Source organism: Epinephelus moara, chromosome 12, assembly GCF_006386435.1.
Source record: "Epinephelus moara isolate mb chromosome 12, YSFRI_EMoa_1.0, whole genome shotgun sequence".
Lineage (NCBI taxonomy): Eukaryota > Metazoa > Chordata > Actinopteri > Perciformes > Serranidae > Epinephelus > Epinephelus moara.
This window is the reverse complement of record NC_065517.1, coordinates 23613074-23635838: the sequence shown is the minus strand read 5'-3', so window position 1 is coordinate 23635838 and position 22765 is coordinate 23613074. Positions and strand designations below refer to the sequence as shown.

The following is a 22765-nucleotide window of genomic DNA, read 5'->3' as shown; positions in this document are numbered from 1 at the left end:
ATGCACACGAAAACTTCACTATTATTCCGAATATGACAATACTGCATAATCCATTTGGCTACTCTGGATTAGACCTTTCTCCGAACGTAGCATTTTCTTATTAAGACATGGGATATGCCATTATTATTCAGGTTTAAGGAGCATTCTTTGGACATGTATACAGTGCATTCGGAAACTGCTGTTTACAGTCAGCTCTCTGTGTTGTCATGGATACTTTGTACAAAAACCAACTCGGCAACAGTTTGTAAGGTTGTGGGATAGAATTGCATGCTAAAAAGAAAAGCCCACATCTCTGGTTGACTGGAGAAACACACTTACTTTTAAACATTATTAAGACTTGGATATCGGCAGGTTTTTAGATATATACGAAAATATTGACAAACTTTTCAAGACGGTAGTTGAAGGACTGAAAAAGGGAGGCTGTGTTCGCAAGGTCCAACAAATCCACCAAAGGTAAGAAACACTGGAAAAACCCTGGCACAGGCAACAGCCGTTCCACTTTTCCATATTTTAAGATGATAAATGGCATGTAAGGACATGTCACTTTGAGTATACACCAGGGGTCGATAACCTTTACTATCAAAAGAGCCATTTTTGATCAAAAATAATAGTTGTGGAACCGCAAAACATGTTTGAGCCTTAAACTGAAGGTAACGTAGCCTTTTAATTCTAAATTAGTCTATACTAGTGCTCTGAATGAGCTGAACATGTTTTCCCACAAGCTGGCTACTGTGCAGGGCACTATTTATGATTATTTGGCACTTCGCAGAGCTGGCAGTGAAAGCAAACATGAACTACAAAATTCTCTATTTTATTCCAAGACTTTTTTGGCATCCAGACTCAAGACTAGTTGACATGTTAAAACTTTATTATTTTTTTCATTCAGTATATAGGCTTCACATTTATACAATTGGAGAATGTAAGAACTTCTTTAGGCCTTCAACATTCATCCATTTTTCCGTAACCACTTATCCTGTTGGGGGTCGCGGGGGGGCTGGAGCCTATCCCAGCTGACACTGGACGAGAGGCGGGGTACACCCTGGACAGGTCACCAGACTATCACAGGGCTGACACATAGAGACAGACAACCATTCACACTCACATTCACACCTACGGGCAATTTAGAGTCACCAATTAACCTGCATGTCTTTGGAATGTGGGAGGAAGCTGGAGTACCCAGAGAAAACAAAATATAGTATATTTTGTGGATGCAAACGTAGTCAGTAAAATCAAACGTTAACATGGCAAATGAGCAAATTACATTGGCTGATGAAGATCATGTGGTAAGACTGAAAGCTCCAGAGCAGCTACTAAATAGACCTTGTGATGAGAGTGTTTTCTTCATAGCTGATTATTAATTCTCGCTGCCTGTCCACAAGACAAAGGTCTACTTTTTTGTCAGTTATTGAGTCTTATTTTTCTATAACAGGATCTGTCAGTGCTGTGGGTTCACTTCAACCTTTTTCTTCTCAATAAAATCAACCAGTTCCAATCATTTCCTAGTGATGTTTTTATTCTCTTAGTGCAGCACTTTGCCTTTGCCCTGAATTGTTTGTGTCTACTAGGGCAAATATGTAGCCTGGTATCTGAAGTTTTCCATGTTTTACTATGTCTTTCATGGTGACTCATCATAGCCACAGATATCTAACCACAATTGTTGTCAGCAGCACTTTGCTGACAGGAGCTCCGTTCCAATTTTCAGAATGAGTCACCACATTTTCCTACTTTGAGCACCACTTAGTTTCCGGTTACATTGTTCTTATCCACCCCCCACCCCCCACCCCCCCCAAAAAATAAGCCACCACATTGTCCCCAGACGGTATGTACAGCTGGCCCCATGATACTGACAGACAAAAGACTGAATCTCCGAATGATGAGAGAAATGAACCCTACACAGCAGAGTTTGAAGCCCCATAGCCACCAGTTGACAGAATTTGAGGGCTGAGTTGGTATCTGCTACATATTTTGTCCACAGGAGGGGCTACCATGATACAAAGTACTACAAAACTTCTTGTTCTTGTACAAAAACAAACATTTTTGTAGAAATCCTGCATTTTTAAACAACAACTGATACAGAGTGAAAACTGCAGACCGCGTGTAAGGACGGACATGGAGAAGGACTTTGACAGTATACATTGCTTGTAGAGGCTTTGAACATAATCATAGGCATGGTAGAAAGTTCTTCACGATGGCAGAACTTTGGCACGAGAAAGGCATTACAGAAGAAAACAATGAGTATTGGACAAGGTCAGCATAGATGATTCCAAACTAAATATCACTTTTATACATCGGTTCATAGGAAACCATTTGGCACTGACTACCCTTCCCTTTGTTGGTGTGAGATTAGTGTTTGTTTAAATCATTTGAAAGAAACTCAAGCCACTGAAGGGAGGGACCGATGGGGTCAAACACACATGGAGGTAAGACAAAAGGGCATTGACATCAACAGAAAAACTACATCTGGTGTTACTGTCACAATAGAGTTTTCCCTTCTGCACAGGTGTGTCAGATGAGAGTGTGTGTGCGTGTATGTGTGTGTATGTGTTACGTGTATGTGCTGAAGTCCACTTCTACTATGGACCGGACTTATGTTTTGACCCAAACCTGCTTGGATCCCTTTATCAATTTACACACACTTTTGAGTCCATCCTTTCCAGCTCCCTTCCGAAAGTGAACGTCACAGTGAGGTGACACTGCTCAGGTATCTATATTTCCACAGGAAACATCTGTCTACATAAGCAAGTGGGTTCAAAAGGAGTCCTGTTTTGACTGCTAGCCTCAGTCTGTGGTTTAAGTCAGAGTTCATTCGACCCCCGTCTCCCCTCCGTGGTTTTTGTCGAGGGGGTATGCTCAGCGCTCATGCCATGGTTTCCTTTCCTGGGAGTCTCCTGTCGTTGAACGTGTGCATGTTAATGACCTCCTCTGTCTTAACGATGACGGGCGGCTGAGGCTTCTGTTTGAGACGGCGTTGGCACTTCAGAGACACGCGCAGCTCATCCATCATGGCGCTGCAGAATGATCGCTGCAGAAGGCAACAGGAAAGAGGGAGAAGTTATAGCTGGCACCATGCTGTTCATCACTCTACTCCAAGCAGTATAGCCATTGTTATTTATTATTACGCTATTATTTTCCTACATACAGTCTGTCTTCATTGGTAATACTTTGGCGGGGTTATCTATGTCCATGCTGGGCTAATTCTTTTGTTTCAATATATCACTTCTAGTGTGTTCTAATGCCTTGTTGTTCTTCCTTTACAACAGTGCTTCTGTGTTAATATTACATAGCAATGCATGGCCAAAAGTATGTGGACACCTAAACATTACGTCCAAAGCTATGAAAAACAAACTATAAAAAGCCGGCAGAAGGAAATATTGGCATTGTACGATTCTGCAAACCACAAATAAATTACATTTGCATGTTTCATATCAACATTTCTAAAGTGACGTAACATATAAGCTGTCTTTTTTCGGGAGGTTGAGGTTATGATGTATGGCACGACACCGAGGCACGACGCCTGCCAAGCTGCAGATTACAGTTTGAGACCAACAAACAAGAAAACAGGTTGTGTTTTAGCAAGTTATCGCTTTGTTCCCAGCAGCTTTTTCAGCACCAAACATAGGTTTTTAGTGGCGACCCGTCTGTGTTTTTCCAGCACCTTTTTAGGCCTCAAATGTAGGTGCCAGGATTGTGCTCCCAAAAGCAGGTATTTTAAGCCAAAACATGATTTTGACTGTTACTCATTCTGCCTGTTAACCTGCTCTGTGCTCCCATTCTCTTAATTTTCTTCTCAGGTACCAGGGTTGCTGGTTGCTGCTGCTTTTTTCCATTATTGTTAGTTATTAAGTAGTTGTAGTTTGGGGTGGGGGGGGGGGGGGGGGGGGGTGACGGCCCTGGCCTGTATGTTCTGTATATTGCCTCTCAGTCCCTCTCTCTGTTTCCTTGAGGTGTAGCCTGATTGCCTGATCTGGAGCACCTGGGCTAGGTGCTCCTCCAGAAGATAAAAGGCCGAAGCTTCAGTGCTTCTCCCTCTCTCCATCCTGGCAGCACCCTTGTTGGTTTTGTTGATCCTTTTGCACACACGACACCATGCAGCACATTCTCACACACCCACATGCGCACTACTGATCCTACTGACTTAACACATTGCATTCTTTATCTCATTCGTTATATTTGTTAACTTTGATAAATTACATAATTTACTCGTATTCTGAGTCCTTTTCCCTTCTTTGACATAACCTCTCGAGCCAGGGTTATGACACAATATTCTTGACGATATGACAAATTAGTAAAAATATATATATTTCATTATTAATTAAAGAAAACAGAATTGCAGTAAAATAAATTATATAGTTTTACATGTTAACAGTTTGCCTTCAAATATTCAGTAAAAACTAAACAAAATTATCTCTCATTTCTTTAGTTTGTGAACAACAACAGTAACTCAGAGTGAGATCCAGATTCGGTATACAATATTAATAGTTCAACAAAATAAAATATTCGGTATACAATATTAATAGTTCAACAAAATAAAATCTACCACAAATTACACATTTAAACAGCTGCCAAAGGCAAACAATGTAACCTGGGATCTATATATATAAATCAACAGGTGATTTCCTTCTTTTAGTAAAATCCTAAATGACTGAGTTGTGTTTTTTCCACCTGGACCTTTATGCTCTGCCATTTCTCCTCTAATCATCACGCTGTAGCCTGTGACAGGCTGTTATGATACCACAACTATTGAACATTCACATATATGTAGTTGAGCCGTGAGTGCCACATAGGTTTACATTACCAAAGGTTTAAAACAAAATCGTGCCACGACACCAACTCCCGTGTGCGCACAGTGAGAGAGGAGAGGGAGAGACGCTGTGCTGCTGCCAGAGGAGCCGCTGAATGAGTTCCCTCTGAGTGGGAACTCTCTAAAAGAGTCTGAGAAGTCCGGGGCTGTTCATAAGACATTCAGGATGACACAGTGTATTCCACACTACTGAAGCTGCTCCTCTTTTTGGAGTCACTGCGGAGTCTGTAATAATTTCGCTTTCAGCCATGTTTGTTGTTGCCGTGGGCAAGCTGAAATATTGCGAGTATCACGAAATGAATTTTTCATGTGATAACAAAATTATACTGGTATTATCGTGAACGAGACGATATGAGTAGACATACTTTTGGCTGTATCGCGTTATAATGTCAAGTCAGTCTTATTTATGTAGCCCCAAGTCACAGATTAAAAAGGGCTCTACAATCTGTGCAGCATATAACACCCTTTATATTGAGAGTCACGGTTTGGATAAGGAAGAATTTGATGCATCATCTGACATTGATGCTGTTGAGTAGTGTCATCAACAGGCTACAAATAAGGTTCAGAAAAAGTGAAAGAGATGTAGAGCAATTGATGACAGATTGAAATGTTTGACAATAAGTTAAGTCTTTAAAAAATCCCTCCAACCTCTTGATTTGATTGCTAAACATTATTTTTGTAAACTCAGGCCTTCGTGTAAAGGTCTGATGTGTCCCTGATTTTTACCCTTTTTCAGCTTAACTGTCACACAAAGGTCTGAATGCTGTTTCACAGCCTTTTTCCACCCTGCCAAGAACTCAGAGAAACATTCAACACTTATAATTTTTTGGTGTGCAAGCAGGAAATATAAAGACATTGAACAAAGGACCAAATATCCACTTCAGCAGATTAAACCCAAAAATATTGGTAGCTTCTTTTAAAACATCAATCACCCCCTCATGGAGTGATGCGTGTTACGTAACATCAGTAATATGAGCCTCTGTTGTCCCTGCATTATGCATGTGGTGTGAAATCCTATAAAATGTCAATACGCTTGTGCATCAACGTTGCCAAGACAAATTCCCATACATTCACTCTCTGATTATGCAAACTCTAATTCAAATTCTTAGAGGGTGTAGGAGGAGAGGAGATATGAAAGAGGAGGGAGAGCAGTAACGTATGAAGCTATTATTTTTCTGTTTGTGTATGTACGTAGGTGTGTGAGATGGATATCTGTAGGTGGCTTATGCACCAGACCAGGTATTTTTGTTTTTCCTCTCTGTTTTTACATATATTTGTCTGGCGCATGAATGAGATATTTTGTATACCCCGCAAGCGTGATTACAGACGTAGAGGGGGGCAGGAAGGGGTGAGAGAAAAAGAAACAATGAGGAGGGAGATGGATTAGAGTGATGGAGAAAAGAGAGAAAATGAAGGGGGTAAGAAAGCCGGTGATGTAAGGGTGGAGGAGGTTGGCAGGGGAAGAAAATAGAGAAGGAGAGGCTTGTTGTCTGCATGTAAATTACTAGCACCTTGGCAGCCGGGAGATTGTGGCATTTGCAAATTATCTGAATATTGTGACCCAGTCTTGCGGCTCTTGATTAATGATAGCTGAGATGTGCTCTGAAACATATGCAGACCGTAAAAAAGCCAGAAACTAATTACTGTTGCAATAAAGTAACATGCCGCTGCGCTGTGCTAATTCTGTAGATGTAAATAATTAAAATGCACTATCAAAAAGACCTTTACAATTATCTGGAAACATCACATGTATGACTTAAAGAGCACTAAAATACATACTCCACGCAGAGTGATGAATCATGTGCACTCAGTACTAAAATAGAGCACAGATAGAACAGTCTGAAATATATTCAGTCTCTTGCTAGAAAGAAATATAACCAGAGGGGGGAAGAGGGAGAAAAAAGCTGCAAACGTGCTGCACTGTATGCATGGTGCAATCTTGAGATTAAAGGAGAAGTTCACAGTTTTTCAAGTCTGTCTCGTACTTGCATGCGGTTTTTGGTTGCTGTAATGATTCCTCTTGTTCGTACAAGCCGTGCAGAGACATAACATCCTAATGTGGTTTCAAATTAAGAGATGGGGGCAAAATCCACAGTCTGCCATCAGCCGGAGGAAAACGGTGACATTGACACGTTTCTGAAAACCATGAAAACGATCCATTTTAATGTTTCGTACATATATCAGTGTTCTTAAAGTGATGTAATATATGAGCTGAATTTGTCATCGGGAGGTTGAGTGGATGGTGGATGGCGTCCAAGGCAATCAAGAAACCCCTGTTGTGATTTAGTGAGTCATTGCTGTGTTCCCAGCGGCTTTTTAGCCACTAAACGTGAAGGTTTTTTAGCGACCTGTCACAGTTTTCCTGCAGCGTTTTAGGCCCTAAACATGGGTGTTTTGTAGCGACCCATTGCTGTTCTTCCTGCAGCTTTTTAGGCAAGAAAATAGACAGTGGCCCAAAAAGTGATTTTTAAAGTGGCTGTTTTTTTTTACTGAGACATTGCTCTTGTTTTTTCGCCAAGATACGCTGCTTTTCTTGTTGGGATAGTGCCCCCCCAAACAGGATATTTTAAGCAAAAATGCAATCTTTTCCTGACATTAACCAACTGGGTTTTTGTGCCTAAACCTAACCACATGTTGACCACAGCTTTTCTAAAACCTTAAAGGAACTGACCACTTTAGAATGAAAATACAGACAGTACTTACTGACCCTCATGCCGACAAGAAGTCCAGTGTAGTTTTTTAATCCACAAAACTCATTCGGGGTATCGGAGGATAACAGCTAGCTGAATTTTTCCACACGCTTGAAGTGCATGGAACCCACGTCCAAAATCATTTTGAAAATGTTACAAAACTCTGCTAATGCATTTCAAAAACATCAGAACGAGAACACGAGAACTAGCACCACCACTAGCCATCAGCTAGTCTCGCGCGAGTTGCCATGTAAACACAGCACGCCTGCAGGCTAACTGACCATGGTGAGAAATTATGCTATAAAAGTTGAGTAAATTACGTCTTTTCAAGTCAATTTTGCATGCCGCGGCTTCAGGGCACCAGGATTACGACGGACGAGCCGTTCTGACGTTTTTGAAATGCATTAACAGAGTTTTATTACATTTTCAAAATGTGGGTTCCATGCACTTCAAGTGTAGCTGTTATTCCAGCTAGCTGTTATCCTCCGATACCCCGAACGAGTTTTGTGGATTAAAAAACTACACTGGACTTCTTGTCGGCATGAGGGTCAGTAAGTATTGTCTGTATTTTCATTCTAAAGTGGCCATTTCTTTTAAGTTTCAATGTATCCGCTATATGAAAATGTGCAAATGTAACGTATCTGTAATTTGCAGAAACGTTCAATATTAAATTTTTTTTCTCATGATTGGGTTGCCTCCACCCATGCAAAAAAAAAAAAGCATTGTAAATGTCAACAGAGGTTATGAGTTAGACAAATCATGTAGGTACACTAGCTACTAAAATTATGTCACTTCATTATAAGTCTGACTCACAGGATGTTGACTGTAGGTATAAACCATGTGGTTGGCTACCAATTGCAGGCGGCAACATGCTTCCTACCATTACCAAAACCCTGTGAAGCTATTCCTGTACGGCCAGACTGATCTCCACACTTTATTTTCACGCTGTGTGAAACAACAACTTCCCGGCTAGCAACCTACATGCTAAAACATCTTTTAATGTTTGGGAATTAGCCTTTTTAATGCTAGCACTCGCTTCACCACCAAAAATAGTTACTTCCCAATACTATTTTGCAAGGGCACTGTCGCTGTATCTTGGCAAGAGGATTGTGATTGGTTTAAAGAAATACAAACAACCCAGAGTGTATTTTCCCCTTTAGTACAGAATTATGATAGTTTCAGCTAAAAGATGTAGATTTTGGGAGGAAACATTTAGAACATGTCCATCTGCCTCCTGCCATAAAAACATGATAGTAGCAGAGAACTTTTATTCTGACTAAATTAAAGACATAAACTGATGCCTAAAAATTCACCAGAATGCAGGAAATAAATGTTTGATACTCAGAATTTTCTTGCAGAGGACCCCCAACCCCCCGTTTCATATGTGTCTACTCAAATGTGAAATGAAACCTATGCCCTTGGTTCAGCCTGACCTTTCCCCAAAGCTGGCACAGTGCAAGATAGGTCTGGCTATGAAAGATGACTTTGTTAAAACCCTTCCACTGCAGCTACACAAGGGAACACGCTCTGAAACACAAGAAGGAAGCTAACTTTGTTAAATACCCACTTCTTTGGCTAACCTCATATTGGCTTCAGCTTAAGGGATCTCTTCATGGCCAATATGGACAGATGGAAGAATTACTGAGACCAATGTGACTCAATGTACATATGGGCATGTGAGTATTGTTTAAAAACAGACTTGAAAAAATGTGAACTCATCTCCAACTCTTTCCCGAACCTGCAAAAAAGAACAAACTGAGCAAACTGTGGTGTTGCATTTGGTAGTCTGGTTTCATTTCAGTTAAGTTTCCTTTAAAAAACAGTGACATACCAAAGAGAAACAGCAAATCTTTATGAGACAAATAGTACATGACACGAGCTTTAATTCCTAACATGCATCGGAAAAGCTTCCAGTACCTTCTCCAGCTGGGCGTTCTGCTTAGACTTGTAAAGCACCTCCCCTACAGCCACAAACACTGACAGCACCAGTCCCGCAGCCAGCACGATGAAGATCCCGCCGATGTTCTGCACCCCCAGAGCGCTGGCCTCCTTGCTCTCCTCCTCGGGACAGCCGTTCCCTCTCCACCATTTCTCCTTCATCATGTGCAGCTTCCCTTCCTCCTGCAGCTGCAGAATGGCTATCGTGATCTTGTCTCTGTACGGGGAGCCTGCGAGGAGACAACGAGAGATTAGCGAGTATGGATAATAGCAGGATATGATTAAGCCTGATTATGCCTTGCAAAGTTATTGTTGAGTATATGAGTGTATGTAACCAGCGGTGGTGGGAGTATGAAACGCGCCGTGGCTTGCATGTGATCATATAACCTGTCATGTTATTGTTGGCTGCTTAGAGGGAGTTTTTTTGTAAGTCCTCCTTCAAATCCCACTAATCCCTATATTCACAGACTGATTCCAAAATTCTCACTCCTCTCTGCAGTGTGTGAATTATAATGCACAGGGAGTTGGCAACAAAGACTTGGCTTTGTGTAGCGGAGCTGCTGTTGATTCTGACGAATTAGCTGCTGTTTGCACACTCTTTCATATGCCATAAATGGTGCGTATAAACAGAAAAAAATAAAACACAGAGGAGCCCAGTGGAGGCTACATAACGGTGCATATGTGTTTGGGATTAAATGTGTGTATCTGAGATAGGGTTGCTTTATCAGAGTGTTTTTTATGCATGTTAATGTCATGGTGAGTAAAAGAACCCAAATCCACAGACAGTGGGAAGGCGCCAGAATTAGCAACAAGGCATTAAGACTCAGCGGGTGCTGGCTTGATCAAAGGAGGAGTAATCGCTGCAGAGTACCCGAGTGGGGTCGTGTTCCTCTCCCATCCACGGCGTGTGCGACATAGCACGCGGCCGATCAGGGCGCGGCGCACACACTGTGCCCGAACCACGGCGGGAAAGAGCAACACTCATGCGAGCGTTCATGTTTCATTTATAAACTGGTTTAAAAGCTTGTTAGTGTATTAATATGATTACAGAACTCATGCATAATGAAGCCTGATTGTACATTTCCATTTCACGCGCTCATTCAGACTTAAAAGGGGTGAAAAAATGTAAAAATTTTATAATGCAGACGTCATTTTAGGAACATTTTGTGCTAAAACTCCGGGGGAGCTAAACTGAACATGGCCCCAGGTAGCAGGTAGCATCACTGTCTGCTGCTATCATACAGTTCTGCCTGTCAGCCCCTTTAGCTGATTCCCTCTCTGTCTCATCTATCATTTATCTATTGCTATCCATCATCCTTTCATCTCCACGTCTCTGTGTATTTACACCGACAAAGGGGACATTAATACAAAAACTTAAAATTACCCAAAGTGCAGCAGATTTTTGAGCAGCATATCAGCTTCTTTGATCATCGTCTATTTCTGTGAGCGTACCTGTGGCGTGCACATGTGCTTTTATCTGTGACGTGCCCGCTTTAAGACAAAGTGCATATCCATTCTGTGCATGTGCAGGAGGTATGTGCAGCCATGAGCAGGCAGTCGTGTGTGTGCATGTGCTCGTGCATGTAAAAAGCATATGCTTGCTTCATTTGAAGATGAGAAATCTATCAAGTATCCTAGTCCCCTGATTCTGGCTCCCCTCATATTTCAAATGATTAATGATGGCCTAACAAAGCAGGCCTTGGATAAATGCTAATAGGATGGGTCCTTAGAGAGGAGGATATGGAGAGCGGGGCCTGGGCAAATGGAAAAGCGCTGTGCTTGACACACTGTGCATACACAACTACCTGACAGATGTTCAACACCAGAGGACATCCATCACTCCCACACTGTCTGGCCTCAAGTATTAATGCGATCACAGTTAAAGTCGATAGCCGTAGATGACGCATTTGCGTTTTGGGAGCAGGACGTGTGAAAACCGTCAAGCGCTAAAAGGTTAAGACTTATTATACGGCGTGCTCTGTTTTATTGCTGTAACAGCCCTACGGGGAACGAGATGCTAAACAGTGTTGAGCAGGGCGAAAGTTATAGGCTGGAGGTTGACACGAAGGTTGAGATCTTCATGGCGTTTGGGACGAGGCAACAAGGAGAGAGCCGCCGTCTGAAATAAAACACTCCCATTCTTCCAGGACGACTTCTGGCATGAAATCACTTTGATTTAATGAAGCAATTAACTATCTCAAGACCTCTTCTATTACAGAAGAAACATTTTAGAGGCTGTGATCAACTTTATTCCTGAAATATTGAGCAATGAACATCAGAGTTAGAGATTGAAATGAGTTAGAGGGAAGTAATAACTTTGAGAGCGGGCATTTTTAATCATTATTTTTATGCATTAAAATACTAAACCACTTATTGCTGAATTAAAGCAATTCAGGGGAATATTTTGTCGTCGTATATTTGATGCACTGTATCGCCACATGAATGGAAAACAGAGCGGCTCCACGCTCTAGGTCTGTGTCCATCTCAAGGGCATCAGTGTAAGTACTCCTGCACTTATGAGGCCACAGTGGGACTATAACTCACAGCATCACCTCAGCTTTGTTACAGCCGCCGCAATCATGGCATCCCTGCAGATCCATAACTGCCCCATACTCATCAGCAGTAGCCAGGTCCAGATGTGGAAGCCTGGAATTAATCCTCCATATTTTGATGGCCTTCATATCTGCGATGATATATGTGGCCATTACAGCTGGTTGCAGTGCTCTCCGTGGCCTCGTCATGACCACTCTAACCTCTGTGACATGAGGAGCCGATACCATCACTTGCTTCATGCCGAGGTCTCTGGGAGTGTCAGGGTTGTAAGCTGCACCTTTATTAACCCCGACAAAGGCTGCTTTATATGCAACAAAACTGAAAGTGGAAAATGGTTCTGACTCATCATGGGATAATGGCGCTTTAAAATGTAAGAACGCGACTTTTCTGACAGGGGCTCGGTCAAATAAGCAGGTGTGAAAAGTTCTAAGTGCTCGTTTCATACTCTCTGAAGTGTTTTGTTGTGTTTTAATGCTCAGACACAATTCAGACGGTGTCAAGTAAGTCACAGGGAATTGCACTAAATTGACTTTCGGGTAGCTTTCTGTGATTGTTTCACTGTCTTGCACTCGCTGCCTCGTGCGACTGCAAAGTAGGCGAAAACACACCATTAAAAGTATTGTTTAACACAGGCTTGCTTCCCTACTCTGTAAATAATCCTGTGAGAAAATCATTATGGCTTGAAAAAAAACCCCACGCTCGCTACAGCAGAGCTCGGACGGCGCCAGTTTCTCGAGCCCCGGGCACATTTTAACCTTATCCATAAATTCAACCTCTTCAGCCATTCGCTTTTCATTAAGATAAACCTTTTACACCTTGCGTGGTTCAAACATTATACCCGTGACCCCATCAATACAGGTCAACCTTTTCGTTCTTAGAGCTTATGAATCATCTACACTATATACCGTTATCTATTACATAGTATCTGCAGTATTTCTCTCTGAACTTAAGCTCTGCAATTGCTTCTTATCGACACATCAGGCAGCAGCAGAGGCATATAGAAGTTTGAGGTCACTTACCCATAGGTGTTCCCACTCCGTAGGCTTTGGAGTCTATGAGGCCTCCGATCTGGGTGAGGTTGCAGTTGCGCTGGGTGACAAACTCGATGGTGGTGGACTCCATGAGGAAGGCATAGTCCGAGGTCAGCACGCGCTGGATGCCCTCCTCCACATTCTTGACCATCACAGATTGCCTCCTGCTGTTCATGAACTCCCACATCTTGTCATAGGTTGAGATTTTTGTTTTCTACAAAATAGCAGAGAAGAGAAGTGGAATGAGATCGGTATCTGTGTTAGGAATAAATGTGGTTGTCAACTTTAAATTCTGCTTTCTTTTTCATTGTGCAGGCCATTTGTTTCATGCAGTTGCTTGAAAAACAAAGGAAAGAATTACTTTCTTATCTCAAGTTATAGTCCTTTAGATTTCCATGAAATTAAATCCTTTGAATACCATTTAGGGTCAGCAATATTTACATTGCGTTACTGCATTTTTATATAATCGTTTTCAGTGTTAAAGGTACACCATGCAGGAATTGTCAGCTACCATTTCATACAGTATCACCACTGAAAGTAAAAGCCAACCCTAGCTTTATTTGCTTGGCGCTTTACCTCGCCATATTGGTGTTTTTTCAGCACTGTTGCCACAATTTTTGTAGCTTCTTCTTGGATGTTTGCTGCTTATTATCTGGCACCTGGTTGCTACCTTTTTATAAAGCACCAACCTCACAGACACGGTCCCGAAAACAGCAAAATAATATGAAAATACAGGCAGTAGGCAGAGTCTCTGCAGATAAATACATGGCCACGCACTTCTAGTGGGTCATAAATGAAAATTGAGAGGGATTAGTTTTGTGTGTGCGGCTATAAATTGTTTTAAAAAAAATCCTGCGTAGCATACCTTTAATGACAGAGTCACTGAATTCAAATTGCCTACCTTCACATGACCGATTCAGAGGAAGCGAAGCATGTATATCATCCAACATCTATAGTTTCAATTGTATCTCAATGACAACAGCCTCACTGTTTGCTGTTCGCTCTCCTAACATCATATCAGAGCTGTTTTTAAAGGGAAAGTTCACCCCAAAATCTGAAATGCAGATTTTCTCACCTGTAGTACTATTTATCAATCCAGATTGTTTTGGAGCAGCCGAGTGTTGGCGTTATCGACCATAGAGATGTCTGCCATCTCTTAGATAACGGAACTAGATGGCACTTGGCTTGTGATGCTTAAACGAGCCCCCCCAAAAATCTAAACAAAACAAAAAAAAAACAAACAAAAAAACCCCCAACAAAATACATTGAAAAATTCAACAGCAATGTCTCTTTACAGAAATTATGACCTGGTTGCTCAATATAATCCATAGGCCTTGTTGTGAGCAGTTTTATGTAGGAACTATTTTCTTTTTACCGAGCTACATCCGCCAACCGGATCACGGTGTATCTATTTACTGGACCAGAGGCTTTGGAGAGAGCATTTGCTGTCAGGACCCTGAGGCTCTGGAGTCTTTCCTGATTTTACGTGAGTTTTAAGTTAATTTAAACTGTCTTTTATTTCCTCTGTTTTTATATGCTAAAGTATTTTTATCAGTTCTTTTTAAAGTTGCTGTTTTCATGTCTTGTCTGTTTTATTTTTGACATTTAAAGCACTTTGTAACTTAATGGTGTCCTCCTCGGCTGAGCTAGGTGAGCTAGCAGTAGAGAAAGAAAATAGCTCCTACATGAAACTGCTCACAACAAGGTCTGTGGATTATCTTGAGTAAATAGGTCATGATTTCTGGAAAGAGACATCGTTGTTAAGTTTTTTAAATGTTTTTTTTTGGACACTTGAAGCACCATAAGCCGAGTGCCATCTAGTTCCATTATATTGGAGAGAAGGCAGACACCTCTACGGCTAATATCTCCAACATTCAGCAACTCGCACCAAAACAATCTAGGCTGATAAACAGCACTACAGGTAAGATGAAAAATATGTATTTTTGATTTTGGAATGAACTGTCCCTTTAAGCTACTGCTAATGCAAACCAAACATCTCCTGCTGGTTCTTCAGTAAAACAACATCTGTGTTTGGCTGCAGAGTAAACAGATACAACAGTTGTTCATGTGCTGTATTTATGACACAGTATCTGCTACAGAGAGTGTTACCTGAGGTATTAAACATTTGCTGTTTCAATTGGTGACAATGTGTGGCTGAAATCTCAAGGATTATAACTTTAATAAGTGAGGATGGAAGATTCCTCGTAAAGCCACTCTATAAACACCCCGGCAGATGCAGCTACCTTGAAGAAGGTCATGGTGGCGCCGTCCTCCACCACCCCATACAGGATTTTAGTCTGCTTGGCCAGGTCATCGGCTGAGTCTATGGGCGACTCCATCCTCTCCACAGTGAGGAAGGCAGCCAAGTTGGCCGTGTATGAGGAAATGATGATGAGGGTGAAGAACCACCAGATGCCTCCCACTATCCGAGTCGACAGGGCCTTGGGCATGAGCTCTGAGCCTGGTGTGAGTGAGGTGGCAGGAGTGAAGTGTTACACTGCAAAATGTATTCATCTCAGCAATTACGATTCTAATCTTGTGTTTAAGTTTATTTTAATTTGTTAAATAAAAAACAAATAAGATTAGCTGCTTTAAAAACATGTTTCAAGAGCTCTCTTAAAGTTTTCAGCCCAGGCGGACGCACCACTCACTTCAAGAAGAAATCACTCGAGAGAGAGAGCTCTTTAAACAAGATGATTGTTGGATCTCAAACAAGTGAAATTATCTCCTCTCTCAGTCATGACTGAGTGCTTTAAATAATGCAGGAAACACAGAAAAACACTATTTAAAATTTGCCTCCTGAGAACAAGGTTGTCTGCATAAATCAATCCTATCGAATCAAACACATTCAGTATCGAGTGTTCAGAACAGCGTGGAGAAGTGACAGGCTGTTTGGGCCAGAGAGTCATGTACCCAAGGTAACCTCACATCCTGACTCCACACCCCACTGATCTCTAGGTGCTGGTGGGCCAAGGGCAAGAGGAGAGGACACTGGGCATTATCATAACTATGATAAAGAGCATATTAATAGCCTGCATATTATTTGAATAAATCTCAGCAGTCACGCTATTTGAGCTGCTGTTGATGAAAACATTAATTTACATTTATTCAAATTGCAATCTCTAATTGAGGGGTTTAAAACTATGATTTTACTCAAGTGGCATTCAAATCATATACACCTCTCGTATATTCTACAGTCCTGTGAGCTAAATTCACTTAATTAAAAAAACATTACATGCACATTGACTCTAAGTCCTGTCTCCCTGGCAGCGGACCCCCAGCGGTCTCTCTCTGTTGCCGCTGACTTGGACAAAACAACCCAACCCTCAGAGACAGTGGGATATAGAGAGCTCCAGCTCCACAGAGCAACAGCAGCCACAGGCTGAGGCAACTACCTTGCTGCATGAGAGCCCCAACGCCAAACCAGAAACTATTGAGCAGCGTAAAATTGTTTTCCACCACATCCGAGTCTGGGTTGCATGGATGTGGGTTGTACCACTCGTAAGGGCTGAACCTATAAAAGGGAAGAGAGCACAGAGACAGATATGTCAGCACAAAGCAAAGAACAGCGTGTTCCCAGCTGCAGATTAAACGGCACATAAAACATAAATTTTAAACCATTGTGAGCAGAGGAACAAAGGGAATGCGAATGTGTGGGAATCCTGTGTTGTGGCCTCAGGGTCAGAGCGTGTGCAGAGACCAAAGCAAATCATTCTGGCTTTCGCCGAGATCAACTTATTGGCATATTCAAATGCCATCAGTTTATTGTGAGAACAGATCAATAGGCTGGAATAACACTGTCACTGGTGATAATGTCCCAGTGCGAGATGATCTTTGGAGCTCATTTGGATTCACTGACTCAGGAGCCGTTATGTGTATCCCCGAGCAACTGCAATCACCGTTACTCTGCGGATGCCATATCCCCCTCACACCCCCCCGACATGGGACTTTTTCTCATGGTTTCCAAACAGCCGTCTCTTTTCTTCCACCCCCTAGCTGCTTTTGTTTTTCTCTTTTCCCCACACTCCCCTTCAAAACTCCATCTCTTTTCCCCATCCTGCGCCATTCCCACCTCAACAACCTACACCTCATTTCCCCCCGATTGCCTCGCGTCCCCTATGAACCTCTTCCCTTTTACCCCCCAGCCCTGCGCTGCCTGCATCGGCTGATTGTCAGTGTCTTCAGGTCAGTTGTGGACATTTCTCATTTATTATCCTAAGCAAAAGTGGCATGGCATTAGCGCAGGGTGATTGGGTTAGTGTTAAGCATCAGGAACTGATTGAGTTTGTGCTGAAGTGGGTGATAGCGGGAACATTGCTTATGCATAGTTGAGGGGCCCATCAGGTAAGGCTGTTTAGCAGCCCCCCCCCCCAAACACGCCGCATGCTAATAAGCCAAGGACCGAGTCTTAAAGGTTCAGACTGCATAGAAATGTGATGCCATTTGTCAGCTGCAGCTTTAGAGATGCACAGGGACGTATATAAATATATAGTGTTTACAAGACACAGAGCAGCATTTCACATTACCAAACCAAATGTTAGATGACGGCAGTTTTATGGTGGCACTATTTGCCACAGAGACAGCGCGAGTGCTGCAGACGCACAAACAGATATGTCATTTGATCTCCCTTTGTTGCTGCAGCAGCCTAATTAAAAGCCGTAGTTTACAAGCGTCGCGAACGTGTGCAACATTTTTGTCAGACTGCTCTTCCTTTTCCTGCTACTTTCTACGCCGTCCCCTTGAAAATTATCTACGTGGACACGGCTTTGATGACATGCTATAATTCTTCCTGTCAACCCCATCAGGATGTCTGATTTGCTGGAATGTCAATGAGCTCAGTCTCCTTGGAACCAGAGGCAACTGAAACGGCACAATGGCCTTGTGGAGCCGTGCAGAATGCAGTGTATGTGTGTGTGTGTGCGCTCGCATGTGTTTGTGTATAGAGGTTTTATGTGTATCAAGCCTCTGGCGCATGAATGTTTGCGCATGTGCCTTTATAGCTGTGTGGGTGTGCATTTGTCTGTCGTGGCAACTGTGAATTTGCATTTGCTCAATCAAATCCATCTCAAAGTCAAATATTTTCTCTGATGATTTATTTATGTTGCCGTTTACGGACGTTACACAGAGCGTTGAGCTGCAGCCTGAGGGCAATTGCGGGTATCATCCGATGCGGGCCATAGGTGAGGATGTGTAAATCTGTTTAAATCTATAAAACACGTTCTTGATTGGATTGCGTTTGTCCCTCTCAGCGTCTACATGTGTATTCTGTATGCACCATGCCCACGGCTCCTCTGTATGACCTTTGCCTGCAGCCGGCCCGTATTCCTGCGGGCCGTGTTCTGCACACCGATCACCAGGAAGAAGGGGATGTGGAACATGCGGACGTAAGGTCACCTCCTCACACCGAGCACAAGGGACATGTCGAATTGCACACAGAATTCTAAAAAGATCCCCCCCCCCCCTTCTCTCCAGTTCCTCTTCTCCTTCGTCCGTCCCTGGCCACAATAACACAACACGCTCTCTTCCATTAACTGTCAGTTGGATTCAATTACTCTGGCTGGCATTATAGATCTGCTGCCTTTCTTCTCTCAGGCCAAGTGAAGAGGCTGCGTTGGGGGGTGTTCAAAACCACAGGCGTCCGGGACTCGGAGTGCAAAACTTTGACATCCTGTAATTACATGCAAACATTTTTATAATGCAATTTAAATCAGTCATTCTTCTTGGCAGGTGGACATTTTCTACAGTGGGAAAAGGTTTCGCGATCTGAGAGAATACCATTTCTTCTGCTAATAAAGAGAGGAATCAATTCAACCACAAACAGAGCTGGAAGGAACCACTGAGTGAAATGTATTTCTCTGGAGCTTGAAATGAGATAGCTCATTTAGTCGGAAAAAACAGTGTGTGTGTGTGTGTGTGTGTGTGTGGGGGGGGGAAGCAGTTCAAAGACCTGAATCCCTGGTGAGATTGAGGTGTTTAGTGTTTTATTGTGCAAAACCGGGACTTCATAAGCTCACTCCACTCACTCTATTTGCAGGGGATTAAAGAAAATAATATACTCTGCATTTGGGGGATTGACCAATCAATCGGTGGCCGTGCAATCAATACTACAATTATGAGGGAACTAGCTCAGCGGACTGAGGAAGAAAACACTGTACTTCAGATTTTAACTTTGCTGAATATTTTTCAGTCACATAGTGTGAGGACAAGCACTATTTACTGCCATGGTGTGCAAAAAAAAGGGCACAGTGCATGCACGCAGACAAGAGCATTTATAATTTAATAAAAGTACCGAGGCCATTTCATTACAAGCAGAAGAATATCAATATAATTGCATGCTAATCACTTACCCTGACCGACCGTGGAAACAAAGGGCTACGGGTATAATTTGCATATTCTGAACTAACTTAGGTGACAGTTGCTGCTTTCCTCTCATGTGATCATTGTGCCGGTAACATTTGATGAAACGTGCATTAAACCCAAACCTCTCAGGATGGAAGCGGAAGGAGAGGAGCCCTGGGGTTAACACACATCTTTGTACATCCGCCATGCATCAGGGGTTTTAGGGGGGGTGGGTTCATCAAGATATTTTGTAAGAACTGTACTTGTTCAATGTCAGCATTGTACTTGTACATTTCTTACAGCAGATTAAGAGATATATAACGGGTAGCTGATTTTACAGTTGCTGATGCTTGCGTAAATATGCCCGAAATAGTGTGAGGAGTCAGCTGATTTTAATGACCATACCAGTGTTTTTTCTTGTTGTAGCTCATTGACCGTAGGGTACGGTGGGTAATGAAATCTGAGTAAACATTTAAACCCTTTTATTACACTTTTATTCTTTTCATCAAAGCTGCTTTATCAATGCGTGAAAATGGAGATAAAACACTTTATTGTTCTAAAACAGTTTGTAGGTGGTGAGTTCAAGTGCTGGGGGGACGATCTGAAATCTGAGGTTTGTTGTTTTGGCAGCCAGCGCACCTTTTTATAAACCAGTCTGCACTTTCAGATGTATTTTAAAAGTTCCAGTGTGTAGGATTTAGGGCGACATATTGGCAGAGATGGAATATAATACAATAACTATCATCCTTCAAAAGAAAGCAAAAAGACAATAAGAGCAGTAATCATGTTTAAAGCGAGAAATAATTAACTTCCGGGCAACATTACTTGTGCAATGGGCTGCGTGATGAGTTGAAACAAAGCACAAATACAAATCAATTTAAAAACTATACAAAAAAAATATTTTTTGGCCGATATATAGACAACTTACTTGGACTTTACTTGGACTGTAAATAAACTGGGTTTATTACGTATTTATTTAATTGGTTGGCAAATAGACTGGGGATAGTTGTGTATTAGTTGTAAATAAATTTGGAAATTTGTCGAAATAATATACGAGCAAAAAGAAGAAATGTAAGAAAGGAATAGGGACATATAAGTTTTACTTCTACCTACTCCTTTTCGGACACTGTTATCTTTGTCTTGTTTGTTTTTTAGTATGTTTTTTTTCAGTCATTTATTCATTCATTCATAAGTATGTTTTCTTTAGTGTATAATCACCTGAAAATAAGAATCATTATGTTTATTTTCTTTGAATGAGCCAATTATATCTACATAGGAGTGGATCCTCATCCATTGATTCCCCATGTTGCACTGGCATGTTTCTACAGTAGCCCAGAATGGACAAATTAAACAGTGGCACTAGATAGGGCCATTTGTGTTAGCAGCCCCTCCACGACGAGCCAAACAGCATTGAAAAACACTGATTTTTACATGAAACTGCTTTATTCAGAGATTTTACTGGTTAAAATCACCAAATCTGTTTGTTTTGGAGAGGAGGAGTTCTCTGCGGATAATTCGGCTCCCGCTAAAAACCTCCTGAACATCTGGATCTTAAGTTATTAGAGAAAAAAGATGAGCACACATTAGCAGGTGCTGGGCTAGCCAGCATCATAGAAACATCTTTACTGTGTGTTATTACCAGTTTTAGTCACCTGGTCTGTTTGTTCTGGAGAGGAGGAGACCTCTGCAGACAATTCAGCTCCTGGTAAAAACCTCCTGAACAATGAACACTGAGGAAATTCTAACCAGGAGCTCATGCTTGGCATATGGGAGTTTCAGCTGGTTGCAATCTGCAGTGCTCACTGTTAGATGCCATTAAATCCTACACACTACTCCTTTAAGGCACCAATAATCCAACTCTGACACAAATAAGGAATTTAAAAGCTACAGTGTGTTGTAAAATGGTCAACAGCATATTAAAGAATAAAGACACTGGTATGGTCCTTTAAAGTAATGTATTTAGATTTAATACTCTTTTGTTGTAGACTGGATCTACATCACTGAAGCCATCTAAGAATAAAGAGGCACGGATTGCCTCTCGCAGGAGTGCGTTTGCTACCAGTCACAGCTTGATGATTTTCAGTGAATAAATTCCCCTCTTCAGGCCCAGAGGGAGCAACTGCTGTGTGTTAGTGAAAGCAGGCAAACAGGTAGGGCAGAAGGAAGAGGAGGAAGGAAGGAGGAAAGGAGGAAAGAAGGGAAAGGAGGAGGAGGGGGGGTTGACATGTTACCTGGCTATGACAAACAGCACACAACTGACACCCAAGCAAGCCAGCAGAATATACATCCAGATATCGGGCGAGAGGGGGTTGAGGAAGGAGAAGACTCCGGGGTTGGTGCCGTTGGGCTTGCGGTACAGGATACTTATCCCCAGCGTCATGAAGGGCTTCGAGAAGTCGATGACCTTCTCCCTGACGTAGGTGATGGCCAGAGGAGCCACTGCCAGGTCTGCTTTCTGCAATAACATAATAGGGATTGAGTGGGGTGGGACGGGGGGTAGGTGTTTGAGTCAACCAATAAAAAACAACCAATCGAATTAACATCTGATTTCTGTCAACAGCTGTTCTGGTCAATATATACAGGAAGGAGGGAGAGCCATGACAGAGGAGAGAAAATAGCAGGGGTCATTAGTTCAGATGGATTAGCGGGTGGGAGGCTGACATTTTCTAGAAATTACAGGTTATATGTCTGAGCCGTCTCATGTGGGGACAAAGGTGAGTCACTCAGGTAACAATTTTGGGATTAGATTCATCTGTGACAAATTATCCCTGTGTTCTCTCAAAGTAAGATTAGCCGCCTTTGGCCCTTGGATTCATTTTTGCATAACCCCGTTTTTATAAGAAAGCGACAGTTTTACCTTTTTTCCCTTGGTCAGATTTTCTGCTTAAAGAGACAGTTCATCCCAAAATAAAAAATACATGTTTTCCTTTCACCTGTAGTGCTGTTTATTAATTTATATTGTTTTGGTGTGAGTGTTGGAGATATTGACTGTAGAGATGTCTGCCTTCTCTCAAATATAATGAAACTAGCCCATACCCATTGGTAGCTTTGTCACCTTCTACCTATGCCAATCCTCAATGCCTATGTGCAGTTTCACATAGATTGACCATGTCAGTGAGTAGAAGAACGTGGGACAGACAGAATGACTGACTGACAGAATGACACACTGACAGTCTCCATGATTATGTACAGCATACCATACCATGACTTAGTCATACCAAAAAATTAGAAAAAAAACCCAACATTCGGCCACAGGGGGCGCCACAGCGATCGGTCGCATTTTAGCCATTTTTAAGCATTTTTCTGTTGTTATAGCGCCACCCAGTTGCCAATTAGAGGTAAATTTCTCCACTCACCTTGAGGCGTCCTGTTCTACATATCTACCAAGTTTAGCTTGAGGCGTCCTGTTCTAT

At 42.1% G+C, this 22765-nt stretch overlaps 1 protein-coding gene across 2 annotated transcripts in view; it reads right to left on the bottom strand.

The window, feature by feature from the left end:
* Positions 1-2034: 2034 nt before the first annotated feature.
* LOC126398965 (glutamate receptor ionotropic, kainate 2-like) overlaps positions 2035-22765 on the bottom strand; it is an 86620-nt gene continuing 65889 nt past the window's right edge. For both annotated transcript variants that reach the window (XM_050058641.1, XM_050058642.1), the window contains exons 11-16: positions 21584-21807; positions 16409-16527; positions 15257-15474; positions 13002-13227; positions 9409-9659; positions 2035-3022 (exon numbers count right to left, since the gene is read on the bottom strand). In XM_050058641.1, the coding sequence (XP_049914598.1) occupies positions 2858-3022; positions 9409-9659; positions 13002-13227; positions 15257-15474; positions 16409-16527; positions 21584-21807 (1203 nt within the window). In that variant the 3' untranslated portion in view covers positions 2035-2857. The remainder of the gene's footprint in view (positions 3023-9408; positions 9660-13001; positions 13228-15256; positions 15475-16408; positions 16528-21583; positions 21808-22765) is intronic.